At 40.5% G+C, this 15,310-nt stretch overlaps 1 protein-coding gene across 1 annotated transcript in view; it reads right to left on the bottom strand.

The window, feature by feature from the left end:
- Positions 1-15,310, bottom strand: part of Miga (mitoguardin) — a 91,380-nt gene that overhangs the window by 42,777 nt on the left and 33,293 nt on the right. The window contains exon 3 of the mRNA XM_067146420.2: positions 2,567-2,679. Within this exon, the coding sequence (XP_067002521.1) occupies positions 2,567-2,679 (113 nt within the window). The remainder of the gene's footprint in view (positions 1-2,566; positions 2,680-15,310) is intronic.

The raw sequence follows: 15,310 nt of genomic DNA, 5'->3' as shown, positions 1-15,310 counted from the left end.
TATAACTGGCTTAACCATGCTGGGGTTACAGAAAATGGAATTCGGAAACCTTGCCTCAGTTAGCTTTGCAGTATATCACAATAGTCACTTCCAAGTTCTTAGGTGTAAAGGATCGAGAAACTTTTCTCCACATCAACGGATGTTAAGAGCTCATACTTGAATCAAGCGAGATCTTCCTCTTCAATAACACATCAAAATATTCTCCTTTCAATATTTCACTTATCTTGCACATAATTTTATACCCCTGGTCTTCTTCAAGCATTAGTTTCACTTTTACATTTTATTTGCTGGCTTTTCAGATATGGTTCAAATATATGTATTTACTAGAGAAACAGTGGCGGTTTCTGGTATAGCGCAATGGAGCAATGAACCTCCAGTTTATATCAAATTGTACTCAACTACGTAATTTTCATAACTCCCTTGTCAATCTCGAAGCTCTTGCTAAGTCCCTCTATCCGTAATATACTCGTACTGCCTTTCAATTCATGTGAGCTGCGCAAGGTCTGTGGCTGGATACTTGTCTGGAATGAACCCCCTTGCAAAGACGATCTCTCCGTCCGTACACAGGCGAAGGGAGTGGCGAGGTGCGGGGGGACGAAAGCCAGCACTAAGGCAAGACCAGGATATCGCAGAAACGGATCTCTGTTCTTTACGCATGCGCAATAGGCCACTGTCTCAAGACTAGCTAGTCGTGTTGTTGGGGTTGGGGTATGTGCCTGCCATCTGTTGGCCTTACGGGAATTTGACTAGGCAACAGAGAATAGAACACGTAACTAGCACTAGTGTTGAAAAGCATCGTTACTACCAAAAGTCGCATTAAACTGTCAAATTCCAATTAATATCTTGTCCCAAATATATCATTACTTACTAAACACCTATTAATTTGCCTTCTTTGGAATAATTACCTTTTGGAGAGAAACTTAACTCAAAAATCATTGAGGCAAAGAATAGCGGCAAGGTAATACCAATGAAAACTTTTAAATATAGTTGTTACTATTCCCATGACATCGGAAGCAGAAAGGTGTTTCTCTACCCTGAAGAGAATAAAAACTTTCTAGCGCAGCACAATGACCGAGGATAGACTTATTGCTCTTGCTATGTTGTCAATTGAAAGGAACTTTGTTCGAGACTCTGCGGACTTCAATGAAGCAGTTATTTCTTATTTTGCATGTGGTAAAACTCGGCATGTAGGCCTACCGTATTTTCTGCTCCTCTTGTATTTGATCACTTTCTAGAACTTACGTCATTTTAGTTTAGGAGGTTACGGCCCACAATGGAAGAGAAGCTGGCGGAGATGGGAAGAGGAGAGGTTGGGGGGGAGGCAATTTTTTCTTCTTTTGAACCCCCAGTGATGAAAGTCACGCGCCGCCACTGTAGAGAAAAGACTTTTTTAAGATGTGATGAAGGAACTAATGATTTGAAATGAGAATGGGCAATAAAAATGTAGTCGAGGTAAAGTGAAGTTGCAAAAAAATCCATTAAGACCTAGAAAAGGCTAAAAATGCTGAAAAAGCTAAAAATGGACAAAACCCAATGTTTTCTGGCCTACAAAACCCAGAATGAACACATATTATGGTGGGACTCGTCTTCAATCAAGAAAAAGAAAAAGAAAAAAAGATTTTTCCTCAACTTCTGAGCCCTACTTATAACTATTTAAATACAGTATATGTATTTTAACACTATCAAGTGAGTGGCAGTGCTATTTGGGTCATGTAGCTGCCAGCTTGCTTTCGGGAGATAGTGGGTCTGAACCCCACTCCCGGCAGCCCTGAAGATGGTTTTCCATGGTTTCACCAAGCGAGCCGAACATTTCCTCAAACACTCCCGGCACTAAAAACATGATAAATAAATAAAATACAAAAAAAAATTTTTAAACCACAATTTTATTCATTAGAAATGTTAACTACATTCATAGGGAATTTTGAAAAACCTGTATATGCTGTTTAAATTTGTAAAGTTCTTTTTTATTTCAGGAGAGGGGGTTTAAGCCCCCATCCCCATGGGTACAGGGCAGTGCTGTTTGGTATGTAGCTAGCTATCAGAATAATACAGTAGTAGTAACTTTTTTGGTTTACCTCACTGCAAAGAGTGCAAGTGATGATTTATAATATTAAGGGAGGAGATCGTATTAGATTACACAATATTACATAGTCAGAAAACTGAAGAACCAGCTATCATGAGGGAGCACAAATAATTCTGGAAAACTTAAGGAACTATTCTACTAAAACATTATTACAGCTGTATCATACTATTTCAGTCCTTATTCTACTAAAACAATATTACAGCTGTATCATACTATTTCAGTCCTTAAGTATCTGGACTCAAAACATGCTAATAGAACTAACATTTAGCAACCAGAGGAGAAGCTTCGAAGAAATAGATTTCTTCAAAAATATAAGGGGTTTATTAGAGCTAATAACAGGACCAAGCAAGGGTTAAGAATGGAAGATTAAACCAAATGCTTGCACGCTGAAATTATATAAAGACATGATCTATTTAGCAGCAAGTATTATGACACACTATATTAACTACCCGAAATGAAGATTTGCAATTATGAATTTCTGACCTGTATGGAATGCCCGATTCTTCAAATTGCTGTAATGCTGACTGATATAATGGCAGACTATCATAGTCAGGAGGTATTTCAGCAAACTCTTCAAATTCTCGCAGGTCTGCAACCTTCAGAACAAAGAAATATATTTTATATAAAACAAGAAGGAAAGTATTGACCAATCAAATATAAATAAAGTTAACAGTTAACATGACAGTTTTAGCTGTATTACAATATTATTCATATCTGTTTTGCCCTTTCACAGCAATTCTAAAGATCAACATCATATTAAATACCGTACTGTAATTAATTCTGACAGGCATAACAATTAACAACAACAGGAGGAGAAACTTGAAGAAATCTTTAAAAAATCAGTAATAATAGCATTAATTAATAGGTTCAAACATTTCATACCATATGTACTTACATAATAAAATTTCTAAAATGTTTAAAAACTAATTTTAAAATAGGATATTGAAGGAGTTGATCACAGTTTTAAGTAGCTGTAGTATATATCATTGACAGGACAGTCGCTTAGATGTGCATGATTACACTTATGAAATACTGGGTTAATATTAAAAAAATACTGACAGATATACAAAGCCTTTAAATCATTGCCAGAACGATCTCCATAGCAACTCTATTTACAGTCTATAGAGTTAGTACCTTAAGACAATCATGACAAGAACCACCACCATTGCCAGTTAGCACCACTGAACAATATTTCCATGTCAGCGAGGCATTTACATGGACTAAGTAACAAAAGCCTTTTTTTTTTTTTCTTTTCTTTTCTAATGGCGTTACGTCGTACTGACACAGATAGGTCTCAGGTACAAGGACATGGTGAAGATTGACATTCAACAGAGAGGACATACTTTGGAAAGCACTGAAGAAAGAGAGAAGTTCAGGGACCACAACTGGTGGAGAAGCCTCGTTTGCCGACCCATCGCTTAAGATGGAACGACGTGGGATATGTATGTATGTATGTATGTATGTATGTAGAGTTAGTACTGACTCTTAAAATTTCCCTTGACTCAAAATTTTCCTTATCTTTTTTGGCTGTATCGGAAAAATGTATGAAACAAAAAAATCGCCATGACATATCAGCGTATAAAATCAACAGTAAGATATATAGGGCCTACGTCAAGTTTTGTGCTTTAGGCCCCTACTCAAGCACACCCTCCTACTGAAATTTTTTGAACAACTTATAGCTAAGATCATACTTGACCTTATTCTCAACTGAAATACCAAGTTTCACTAAAATCCACCCTTCCATCTTCCCGTAAAAGACACAGAAAACACATTAGACTCAACTCGACATAGGTGATTACTATGATGTCAGTATTCGTGTCGGAATATACAGTAATATTAACCGACTGGAATGTCGCATTTAAAAGTAATGCCATTATAGGAAATGCTTGATCAAATGAAATATGGGGAAAGTTTCTTAGTTTTCACGAACAGTATTATGCTGGCATTCTAATAATGCGAAGTTCCAGAGCTGGAATGACTTGGCCATGAACAGCGGTGAAAATTGCTCTGCTGTTCTCCGTTAAGTGTGCATGCTTCCCATAGCCCGAATAGCTAGAATATTATCTGATGACCACATGGTTTATCACCTTATGACAATCATGTCAAAAACCACCACCATCGCCAGTTAGCACCATTGAACAATATTTCCATGTCAGCGAGGCATTTACATGGACTAAGTAACAAAAGACTAATTTTCTTTTTTGCTAATGGCTTTACGTCGCACCGACAGAGATAGGTCTTATGGCGACGATGGGATGGGAAATGTCTGGGAGTTGGAAGGAAGCGGCCGTGGCCTTAATTAAGGTACAGCCCCAGCATTTGCCTGGTGTGAAAATGGGAAACCACGGAAAACCATCTTCAGGGCTGCCGACAGTGGGATTCAAACCCACTATCTCCGGGATGCAAGCTCACAGCCACGCACCTCTAACCGCATGGCCAACTTGCCCGACAAAAACTAAATTATGAATATCTCTGTTATCATAGCTGGCACGGTAAAACTGTAATAAACATAAATGATCAGAAATTATCATAAATTTTGTTATGTAGTGTTTATCGATAGGACATATATATTTGAGAATTAAATTATAGGCCTTCCCCTAAACTACCATTTCACTCAGCATCAATAAAATTAATTATTGCTTAGATTGTAGTGCATTATTCCCCAACTTTATATACCAAACTTTCATTAAATTCTGTTCAGCCATTATCTCGTGATACACATATGTACATACATACATACATATACGTACATACAGACAGAGATGACAAAATTATAAATCACATTTTCATCTCACTGTGGACACGGCCAATATTGAAATACCATGCATTTTTAATTTTGAGCAATGTACAGACAAAAATCTTATTTTATATATTATGCATGTCTCTTCAATATACTACCGGTAATCTAAAAACACTAAATACAATTAATAATCTTCAATATCTACAGCTGAAATGTATATTTTAAAATGATAATGCTGAGGTGAGTGTGGGACACAGAAACTGTCCACCAAATAAATACTGGATGGTAACTGCAGTACCACAAGCTCATCAACATTGATGGGTTTATTATCACAAATGAAGGATTGTGGCACATTGAAATCCATTAAACATAGAGCATTATTAAACAGAATTTTGGTATTGCAAAAATAAATTAAATGTTGAGGAGTATCAGTACGTGAACACTGATAAAGGATACTACTTAATGGATGACTAAATGTGGAATTTCAACAAGTTAAAATCTTTTCAAAACCTGAAAAGTTTAGAATTCAATTTAAAATATTAAGGAGTAGATTTTTACAATGTAAATAAAACAAATAACTAATAAAAAGCTCTTAAAATAATACTTTATGAACTAAATAAACACTGTACGGTATTGATATTATGACGGAATAGCCTCTATATCTGTAACTTGACATAAGATAAAAAAGTGAGACAATATCTGACTTTAAAATTTCCACATGCACTGGCTATAATTCGAACCACGGCTCCATTAGTGACAGGCCAGAGTTGATGTCACTCGGCTACCATGTTCTCACTAACTGATTTCTGAAGAGGCACACTAGGAAAATGAAGAGTGAGGTAGTTTCCTGTTGCTTTCCTCACTGGGCCAGAAGTTGCTATTACATATTAGTCTGTCAAGCCCACTGAAATTCATGCACCAACCAACCGTATGAGCGATATTTTCACACCAGGCTGCATACGGAATCGCATTACTAGCATCGCTCATACCTCGGTCACTTTCATATTGTCAAAGCCAAGGGTTAGACTGAGCAACACCACCTAGATTATCTAGGTGTTGGACTGAGACAGGTCAACGAGTTACAAATTTATTCTAGCCCATACCAGAAGACATAGTGCACTGTAAACATTATATCTCGCCAGCAAAGGCATAAAATCGGTAATACTCATTATACAATTAAAACTAATTCTGTAAAATTAATGGTACCGGTAACTTCCAGCATTGTGCAACACCACCTGGTGCGCTAAGGTAGGTATATTACCGTTGGTGGCAAGTTTTCGCACAGGAACAGTAGACAAGTCTTTGAATAAGTTGAAAGAAAAGCCAAATCTCTAAGCTAGAACATTTGAAACATCAATTTTGAATATCAGTGATTGATACCGAACCTTAACGTTACATGGCTAGAAACTAATTTTGAATTTTGAACATCGTGGCCGACTGCTTACGATTCGTGAACTCTGTTTTAAAAAGGAAATTTTACCATATCACCGCATAAAATTTTCTAAAACATAATGCTTTGGTTGTTTCTTGCTTGTGGTTTGGTAACCTCAGCAACACTTATCTGCCTCTGACAGATAGTAGTAGGCCTGCTGGTACGGTAAGTAAGGAAAGGAAGTCCTCTGGCGCCGATTCCATCACGCGTTATCAAAACAAAACCACGTGCTGACCCATTCAAACAGCATAAGACTATGGTGGTAAATAGCTTGACCTCTAGAACGACAACGAATAACATTCGACTTTGAAGTATTCAACCGTTATTTCAAATCCATACGTACCGGTAGGTATTCTTTATCAACCACTGGGGCCTATACAATACAATATTAATGAGAACCAGAAGCACTCGCGTTTACGATTACCGATGTGCACTGATATCACGACAGAACACAGAACTGTGCGAGTAAAATGGGAAATGCAATTCCAATTATCATTGTTTCGAAAATATTCATTAGAACTCATGACTACTATTTCATTGATTTAATGACAGTGATAGTTAATCATTCAGTTCTGGGCAACAGCTGTAAACTAAGTCACATAAAAATAGAAACATCTTCAGAACTCACTATGGCAACCATACTCGCTGCACACCAGGACTCCCTCGACCCCTGCTTACGGTTTACCAGTCACTGCACTGATCGCTCCACCAAAAGCACTGAGCACTGTGCACTGTGTGACGTATAGGCCTGCGGGGATGCTTTGCCTGTTCAGTTCCGTGCTTAAATCCTCATTCACCAGACAGGCAAACGAGATAAGAACATTCCATCTTCTTCATGTCTAAGTGATCAATCATCAGTCATTATTGATATGCATTTAGGATTATCACCCATGCGGCAGATTCCCTACCAATTGTTTGCCTAGTCCTTTCTTAAACGATTTCACATGAGATGGAAATTTATCGATAAATTATTTATTTTTATTATTTATTTATTATTTATTGATAAATTATTCCATGTGTCGGTGCGACGTAAAGCAGATTGTAAAAAAAAAAAAAAAAAAAAAAAAAAAGGATATTCCAACCCCTAATTCCTCTTCCTATAAATGCATATTTGCCCCGTTTGTCATCTTGAATCCCAATTTTATCTTACTAATATTATGAATAATATTATTACCTTTAAAAGCTCCACTCAAGCTTATTCGTCCACTAATGTCACTCCACGCCATCTCTTCACTGACAGCTCGAAACATACCACTTATAGACGAGCGGCTCGTCTCCTTACTCCCAAGTCTTCCCCGCCCAAAGTTTGCAACATTTTCGAAACACTACGGGTAAGAGGCGGACCGTGGATAAAACGTTTGGGGCTTCACTGCTTTGGAAAATAACACGTTCAGATTGATTGTTACTATATAGATGTTTACACAGATGTAAAACAGTGACATTGACTGATTAGCAACGCTACTTTCCTTTTAAGGCACTCGGCTGCAGCTCGAAGAAGTTACCAAAACAACGAGTAATAAAAGAGGGAAAGAGAGAATATGTGGTGCAATTACTTTAAGCTGATCCAGTTTCCTCTGATTCTGAAGATTTTGATTGCGTAGGAATAATTGTTACAAGAAGATTACTACTTAAAAGTTTCATTAATCACGCACGCCTATTGATGATATACACACCGTAGTTATAAAATATTCTGATTCATTGCGGTTTATTAAATCAGAACCGCAAAATCGTGAAATTAAAATCCCTTCAAAACCTACCACATACGGCAAGTTTTAACCGCGCGCTCTGACACTGATTCGGCTAATATAATTATTTCGGGGCTGCTCCAGTGTAACTCGTGTCTATGCCGCTGGTCCAGAGAGCAACCGAGTGTTGAAGTCAAAACTATCGCTACGTGCGCGAATATACAGAGCTAATTAATGGAACAGGCTCTTGATAAACCATTTTACTTAGACTTATCTATTTCTAGGGTATTCACTGAACATAACAGTACGCGCCGCGCCTGCTTTGGGCGGGTACTCTTTTGTCGGAAATCACCCAGAACAAATTGTGCTGCTTTCCTTTGGATCGTTTCCAGTTCTCGTATTAAGTGATCCCATACACAAGAACCATATTCCACTTCTGGACATCAGGAGTGAAATGAAATGTAATGGCGTATGGCTTTCTTTTTTTTCTTTTTCTTTTTTGCTATTTGTTTTACGTCGCACCGACACAGAGAGGTCTTATGGCGACGATGGGACAGGAAAGTCCTAGGAATTGGAAGGAAGCGGCCGTGGCCTTAATTAAGGTACAGCCCCAGCATTTGCCTGGTGTGAAAATGGGAAACCACGGAAAACCATCTTCAGGGCTGCCGACAGTGGGGTTCGAAGCCACTATCTCCCGGATGCGAGCTCACAGCTGCACGGCCAACTCGCCCGGTCGTATTTCTTTTAGTGCCGGGAATGTCCAAGGAAAACATCAGGAGTAAACTATCGCAAAAGCAAAAAGGACGATGTTAAGGTTTTTACCGTATGTGTCTTGTTTTTGGTTGTGTCTTACGGGTACACTATTGTATGTGTATGATTCGCAGAAATGAAGGTAAGCTATGTGATATTATCGTATGTGCGAGGGGAACCCAGCAATAAGCAATGGTAAGTGATCATACAACAGTTCAACCTTACGTCGTCCGCCGCATTCCTTATCGTATTGGCTGTTACGATGGTTTACGATGGTCGGAATTGTCGATTCGACCCGCCTTAGAGACAGCAAAATATGCGCCTCGACAGCTTCTTTCTGCTCTCCTGTAATGTTAGTGTAATGTCACTTACGATAGTTTACCTTTGACGTCCAAAATTCGAGGTTTTGCCAGAGACGTACACGCCCTCTCCTTTACATCCTTCCTGTGTGTATGTTCAGTCTTCAGCCCTAAGGCTGGTTGGATCCTCAACAGCTCTGCCATCAGCTGTCATAGATGGCCTAGGCATCACTGAAGAGGCGTACTAGGGAAATGAGGAGTGAGGTAGTTTCCCGTTGCTTTTCTCACCGAGCCAGAAGTTGCTATTACATATCAGTCTGCCTAGCCCACTGAAATGCATGCACCAACCGACCCTATGATCAACATTTTCACACCATTCATAGCAGGGACTGGCTGCAGAAGGAATGGCATTACTAGCATCGCTCATTCCTCAGTTACTTTCATATTGTCAAAGCCAAGGATAAGACAGAGACAGATCAATGAAAGTAACAAAATTACTCTAGCCCATACCAGAAGACATAGTGCACTGTAGACTAAACACTAGGTCCTGCCAGCAAAGGCATACATCCTTCCTACAACCCTTAAATAAACATATGATGAGATCTGTAACCTTTATTCACAACCTCGTGAATGTGATTACCCCGATGAAGATCTTTCCTTATATTAACACCCATGTACTCACAGTGATCCCATGAGGTACAATAATTAAGAGGACTTTTCCTCTTAGCGAAACTTACAACCTGACTTTTCACCCCGTTTACATTCATACCATTGTTTGCTGTTCATCTCATAATTGTTAAGGTCATTTTGCAGTCACCGGTCAGTTCAGATGGTATTCCGAAAAGAGGAACGAATCACGGCTAATGACATAACACAATGTGGCGAGGAAGACCTCGAAGTTGTAAATCCATTCAAGTATCTGGGCATATCATTTCAACCCTCAGCTAACTCTTTCAGAAGTCATGTAAAGGAGAGACCTTTGGCGGCCTGGGCCCTAACAAAATATGAGATTTTTAAATATAAAAAACGCGCAACTTTATAAAACGTTGAAGACAACAGAAATCAAATGGAAAACACACGACCACGGTGAGAATATTAACCATGTCATTTCATAATTTTCGAGAAGGCAGAGCCCCAGTATTTCCCTGAAGTGAAAAATGAGAAACCACCGAAAACTATCCTCAGGGCTGCCGACGGTGAGATTCGAATCCACCATCTCCCAAATTAAGGCTCACAGCTACGCAATCCTAACCGCACGGTCAACTCGCTCGCTCAAGTTTTTATGTCAGATTCTTCTCGTAAAACTTACTCCGGTGATTCTTTAGAGAAGACTAATCTGATAGGTGTACAGTACGATGTTGATCCTGGACGATCGTTACACCACAGAACTGCTCCGGATATTACAGCAATGTATTTTATAAAATTTTAAAAAAACTGGTTGCATGGGATTGTGAGGGGCATTTGGTGGTCATCAGTGACTGGACGGGAGGGGGATTCTGTTCATTGTCTTCGTCCTTTCATATGTAGTAAGGATATATAGGAGGGGTCATCCTGGACTCCATAACTTGGTTAAGGTCTAGGAAATACCTTAGAAGGCTAAGGCTGTCTAACTATAAAGATAAATCTAAGTACTATTTATTGGGCAATTATCATATACACTGACTGACAGAGCAAATGCAACACCAAGAAGAGTGGTCAGAACTTTATGCCAATTGCAGGGTAGACTGACGTCACTGAGGTATGCTCATGATGTGAAATGCGCCGCTGTGCTGCGCACGTAGCGAACGATAAATGGGACACGGCGTTGGCGAATGGCCCACTTCGTACCGTGATTTCTCAGCCGACAGTCATTGTAGAACTTGTTGTCGTGTGCCACAGGACACGTGTATAGCTAAGAATGCCAGGCGCCGTCAACGGAGGCATTTCCAGCAGACAGACGACTTTACGAGGGGTATGGTGATCGGGCTGAGAAGGGCAGGTTGGTCGCTTCGTCAAATCGCAGCCGATGCCCATAGGGATGTGTCCACGGTGCAGCGCCTGTGGCGAAGATGGTTGGCGCAGGGACATGTGGCACGTGCGAGGGGCCCAGGCGCAGCCCGAGTGACGTCAGCACGCGAGGATCGGCGCATCCGCCGCCAAGCGGTGGCAGCCCCGCACGCCACGTCAACCGCCATTCTTCAGCATGTGCAAGACACCCTGGCTGTTCCAATATCGATCAGAACAATTTCCCGTCTATTGGTTGAAGGAGGCCTGCACTCCCGGCGTCCGCTCAGAAGACTACCATTGACTCCACAGCATAGACGTGCACGCCTGGCATGGTGCCGGGCTAGAGCGACTTGGATGAGGGAATGGCGGAACGTCGTGTTCTCCGATGAGTCACGCTTCTGTTCTGTCAGTGATAGTCACCGCAGACGAGTGTGGCGTCGGCGTGGAGAAAGGTCAAATCCGGCAGTAACTGTGGAGCGCCCTACCGCTAGACAACGCGGCATCATGGTTTGGGGCGCTATTGCGTATGATTCCACGTCACCTCTAGTGCGTATTCAAGGCACGTTAAATGCCCACCGCTACGTGCAGCATGTGCTGCGGCCGGTGGCACTCCCGTACCTTCAGGGGCTGCCCAATGCTCTGTTTCAGCATGATAATGCCCGCCCACACACTGCTCGCATCTCCCAACAGGCTCTACGAGGTGTACAGATGCTTCCGTGGCCAGCGTACTCTCCGGATCTCTCACCAATCGAACACGTGTGGGATCTCATTGGACGCCGTTTGCAAACTCTGCCCCAGCCTCGTACGGACGACCAACTGTGGCAAATGGTTGACAGAGAATGGAGAACCATCCCTCAGGACACCATCCGCACTCTTATTGACTCTGTACCTCGACGTGTTTCTGCGTGCATCGCCGCTCGCGGTGGTCCTACATCCTACTGAGTCGATGCCGTGCGCATTGTGTAACCTGCATATCGGTTTGAAATAAACATCAATTATTCATCCGTGCCGTCTCTGTTTTTTCCCCAAATTTCATCCCTTTCGAACCACTCCTCCTTGGTGTTGCATTGTCACTGTCAGTCAGTGTATTTAAAAAAATTCTTGTAACATTATACAATTGGAATAACTTTGATACTTTGTAGTACTATCAAAAAACTAACTTAATGTAATTGTTGATGGTCATCCACGACTGGGAGAGAAGAACATTCATTCATACTACATCAATCAATTGAGTAGGGACGAAGGCAATCAAAAAACATGTATTCATCTGTATATTCGATACCACAATCATTAAATTTCTGCTTGTAAATACTGTGACCTCCACTATCATCATATCCCCATTTACAGATCAATTTCACAGTTACATTATCTTCTAAATTCAGCTTCTGTTCCCAACTTGGCAGGTTTAAACCTGACTCAGTCCGGTGGTATTTGAAGGTGCTCAAATACGTCAGCCTCTTGCCGGTAGATTTACTGGCACGTAAAAGAACTGCGGGACTAAATTGCGGCACCTCGGCGTCTCCGAAAATCGTAAAAGTAGTTAGTGGGACGTAAAGCCAACATTTATAACATTTATATTCTTATTCTTATTATTATTAGTAATTCAACAATTTGGAAATGCATTTAACAGTTTTATACAAAAGTGCAGATGTTTCGGTGACTGAAATAGACTGAGACAACACTTATTTTATTTGCTTTACACTGGACACGACATGCCACCACACCTGAAGGGTACATGGACAGGAGAGAGAGAGAGAGAGAGAGAGAGAGAGAGAGACTGGATAGACTAGAGTAATAATTTTCATGAATGCTGTTGACGAGCAACCTCGAACCGTTCGTTTTCATTTCGTGACGTGTTTTCTTTAGAAGCTGCCTATTTAGCAGCAAAGGAAAGCTCTGCAGAGTTAGTTTGCTACAAGAGGTCTGCGCGCCTTTTCTTTGTTTTTAGCGAACAGTCCTCGAAGTGTTTAACAGGCCTTCACTTTACTCTGACACAGAGCATTTTTCAATGTTGTTACCTTGTCCGCAAGCATACACGCATGATCGGCCTAGAAAAACAGGCCGAACGCTGTGGATATCCTCCAATTTTTACTCAAGGTCACATGTAGCAATGCACTAAATTTATCTAAGCTGTTGTGTACATCTGTGCAGTCTTCATGTTCATAAAAACTACAAGTTAGCCTTCAAATTTCCGCCTTCATCCGACTAGCATCGATGGTTGGAATCCATTTTTCAAAAATGTCTTTCTTTCTCATGGTGCAATATCCTGAAAAATAAGTAATAGAAGTCAAACTTATGCACAAAAGCACGCAAAGTATTGTTAAACCTAAAGAGAAACGCAATTTCTTTTGCAATTTGCTTTACGTCACGCCTACACAGATAGGTCTTACGGCGGTGATGGGACAGGAGTTGGCTAGGAGTGAGAAGGACGAGGGCCGATGACCTTAGATGTTAGGTCCCTTTAAACAACAAGCAAGCAAGAGAAGGACGCGGCCGTGGGTTCGAACCCGCTGTCTTCCAAATGCAAGCTGATAACTACGTGACCCATAAAGAGAAACGTTAAAAGGAAGATACCGAGCTCGATAGCTGCAGTCGCTTAAATGCGGCCAGTATCCAATATTCGGGAGATAGTGGGTTCGAACCCCACTGTCGGCAGCCCTGAAGATGGTTTTACGTGGTTTCCCATTTTCACACCAGGCAAATGCTGGGGCTGTACCTTAATTAAGGCCACGGACGCTTCCTTCCTACTCCTAGCCCTTTCCTATCCCATCGTCGCCATAAAACCTATCTGTGTCGGTGCGACGTAAAGCAGCTTGCAAAAAAAAAAAAAAAAGTAAGATATTTCTACAAAGAATCGTTAGATCTCGTTTTCTTCTCTCTGCCAAATATAATCAGGCAGTTGTTCAAGGTAGCGATAGGATAATCGAATACTATCAATAATTGAATGACCTCGAATAAAATCATGGAATAAGTTTCCAATAGCATTCAGCTGTATCACGCAGAATAATTGGATGCTTCATGAATAACATTTTCGGTTTAAGTGTGCTGGATGGATAATCGATTGAAATAAGCGAATAGATAAACTATTATGAAAATTAGAAATACGCCCCTTTTTCTTTCAAATGAAGCTCCAAATGTTGAAACTAAATGAGTGAATTAACTGTTAATCTTTATTATCTGTAGAATAAAGTTCCTTATTTAAGTAAATGCCGTCTTCTGGCCACATAATGGAATTAATCCTCCAGTACTACCAACTGAAAATTTATTTTAACTAGCAGCAGGCAATATACCTACTTTAATTTTATGTCGTTCGGATCCATGGACACATGGTTAGCATAATGGCCTTTGGTCCGAGGGTTCCCGGGTTCGTTTCCCATTAGTTAATTTCTATGGCTCGGGGACGGCGTATTTGTGCCGTCTTCAGTATTAGACTTCATATTAGGTAGAACCCCATCCATACAGACGCGCAGGTCGTCTATACGGAGTCATCTCGAAAGACCTGCACCAGGCCTCTCCGAAGCCGTACGCCATTATTACAAGTTGATGTCAAAGGGAAAAAGTACATTATATTAGTTATTATTAACACCTCTGTCTCTTTCATTCACCAACCATTATTTTCCCCTGTAAGTTAACATCCTGTAGAATAACATCCACCTGTCGTAAGAGGCGACTAAAAGGGACCCCAGGGGCTCTTAAATTATTTAAGAAAAGATGAGGTAAACAACGAATAGGCAATCTGCCACCTGGGTAACTGTCCTAAATGCACATCAGTATTGATTGATTGATTGATTGATTGATTGATTGATTAATTGATTGATTGATTGATTGATTGATTGATTGATTGATTGATTGATTGATTGATTGATTGATTGATTGATTGGGAGAGCGAGAGTTGGCGACCGCGAGGCACTTATATGAGTCCAGGCATTGCTTCCACTAGTGCCAGGGTCCTGACTTTCATCTATTCTAACCGACCTTCCTTAATCAACTCTTGTTCTTAGATTTCCAAGGTCTAGGGAGTCTTTCATTTTCACGCCCTTCGTAGCCCTTGTCTTTCTTTGTCCAGTACCTTCATTTTTCGAAATGCCGGATATCTTCCATTTTTTTCCCTGTGATTAGTATTAATAGAGGATGGTTCCCCAGTTGCACTCCCCCCTTAAAGCAGTAACCACCACAACAAACTTTTCCTGCATTGTTTTCAAGCCTTATTGATTTGTACTGACCATTTACACATTTTCTTGGCTGGGGAAAGAACCGCTATCACAAAATATCATTATCGTCATCATCATTAGCGATCTGGAGTCTTTTTGAAGTCGTTTAGCGACAAAATTATTT

This window comes from Anabrus simplex, chromosome 4, assembly GCF_040414725.1.
Source record: "Anabrus simplex isolate iqAnaSimp1 chromosome 4, ASM4041472v1, whole genome shotgun sequence".
NCBI lineage: Eukaryota > Metazoa > Arthropoda > Insecta > Orthoptera > Tettigoniidae > Anabrus > Anabrus simplex.
Note: the sequence above shows the minus strand (reverse complement) of the source record. Positions and strands in the feature narration are given on the sequence as shown.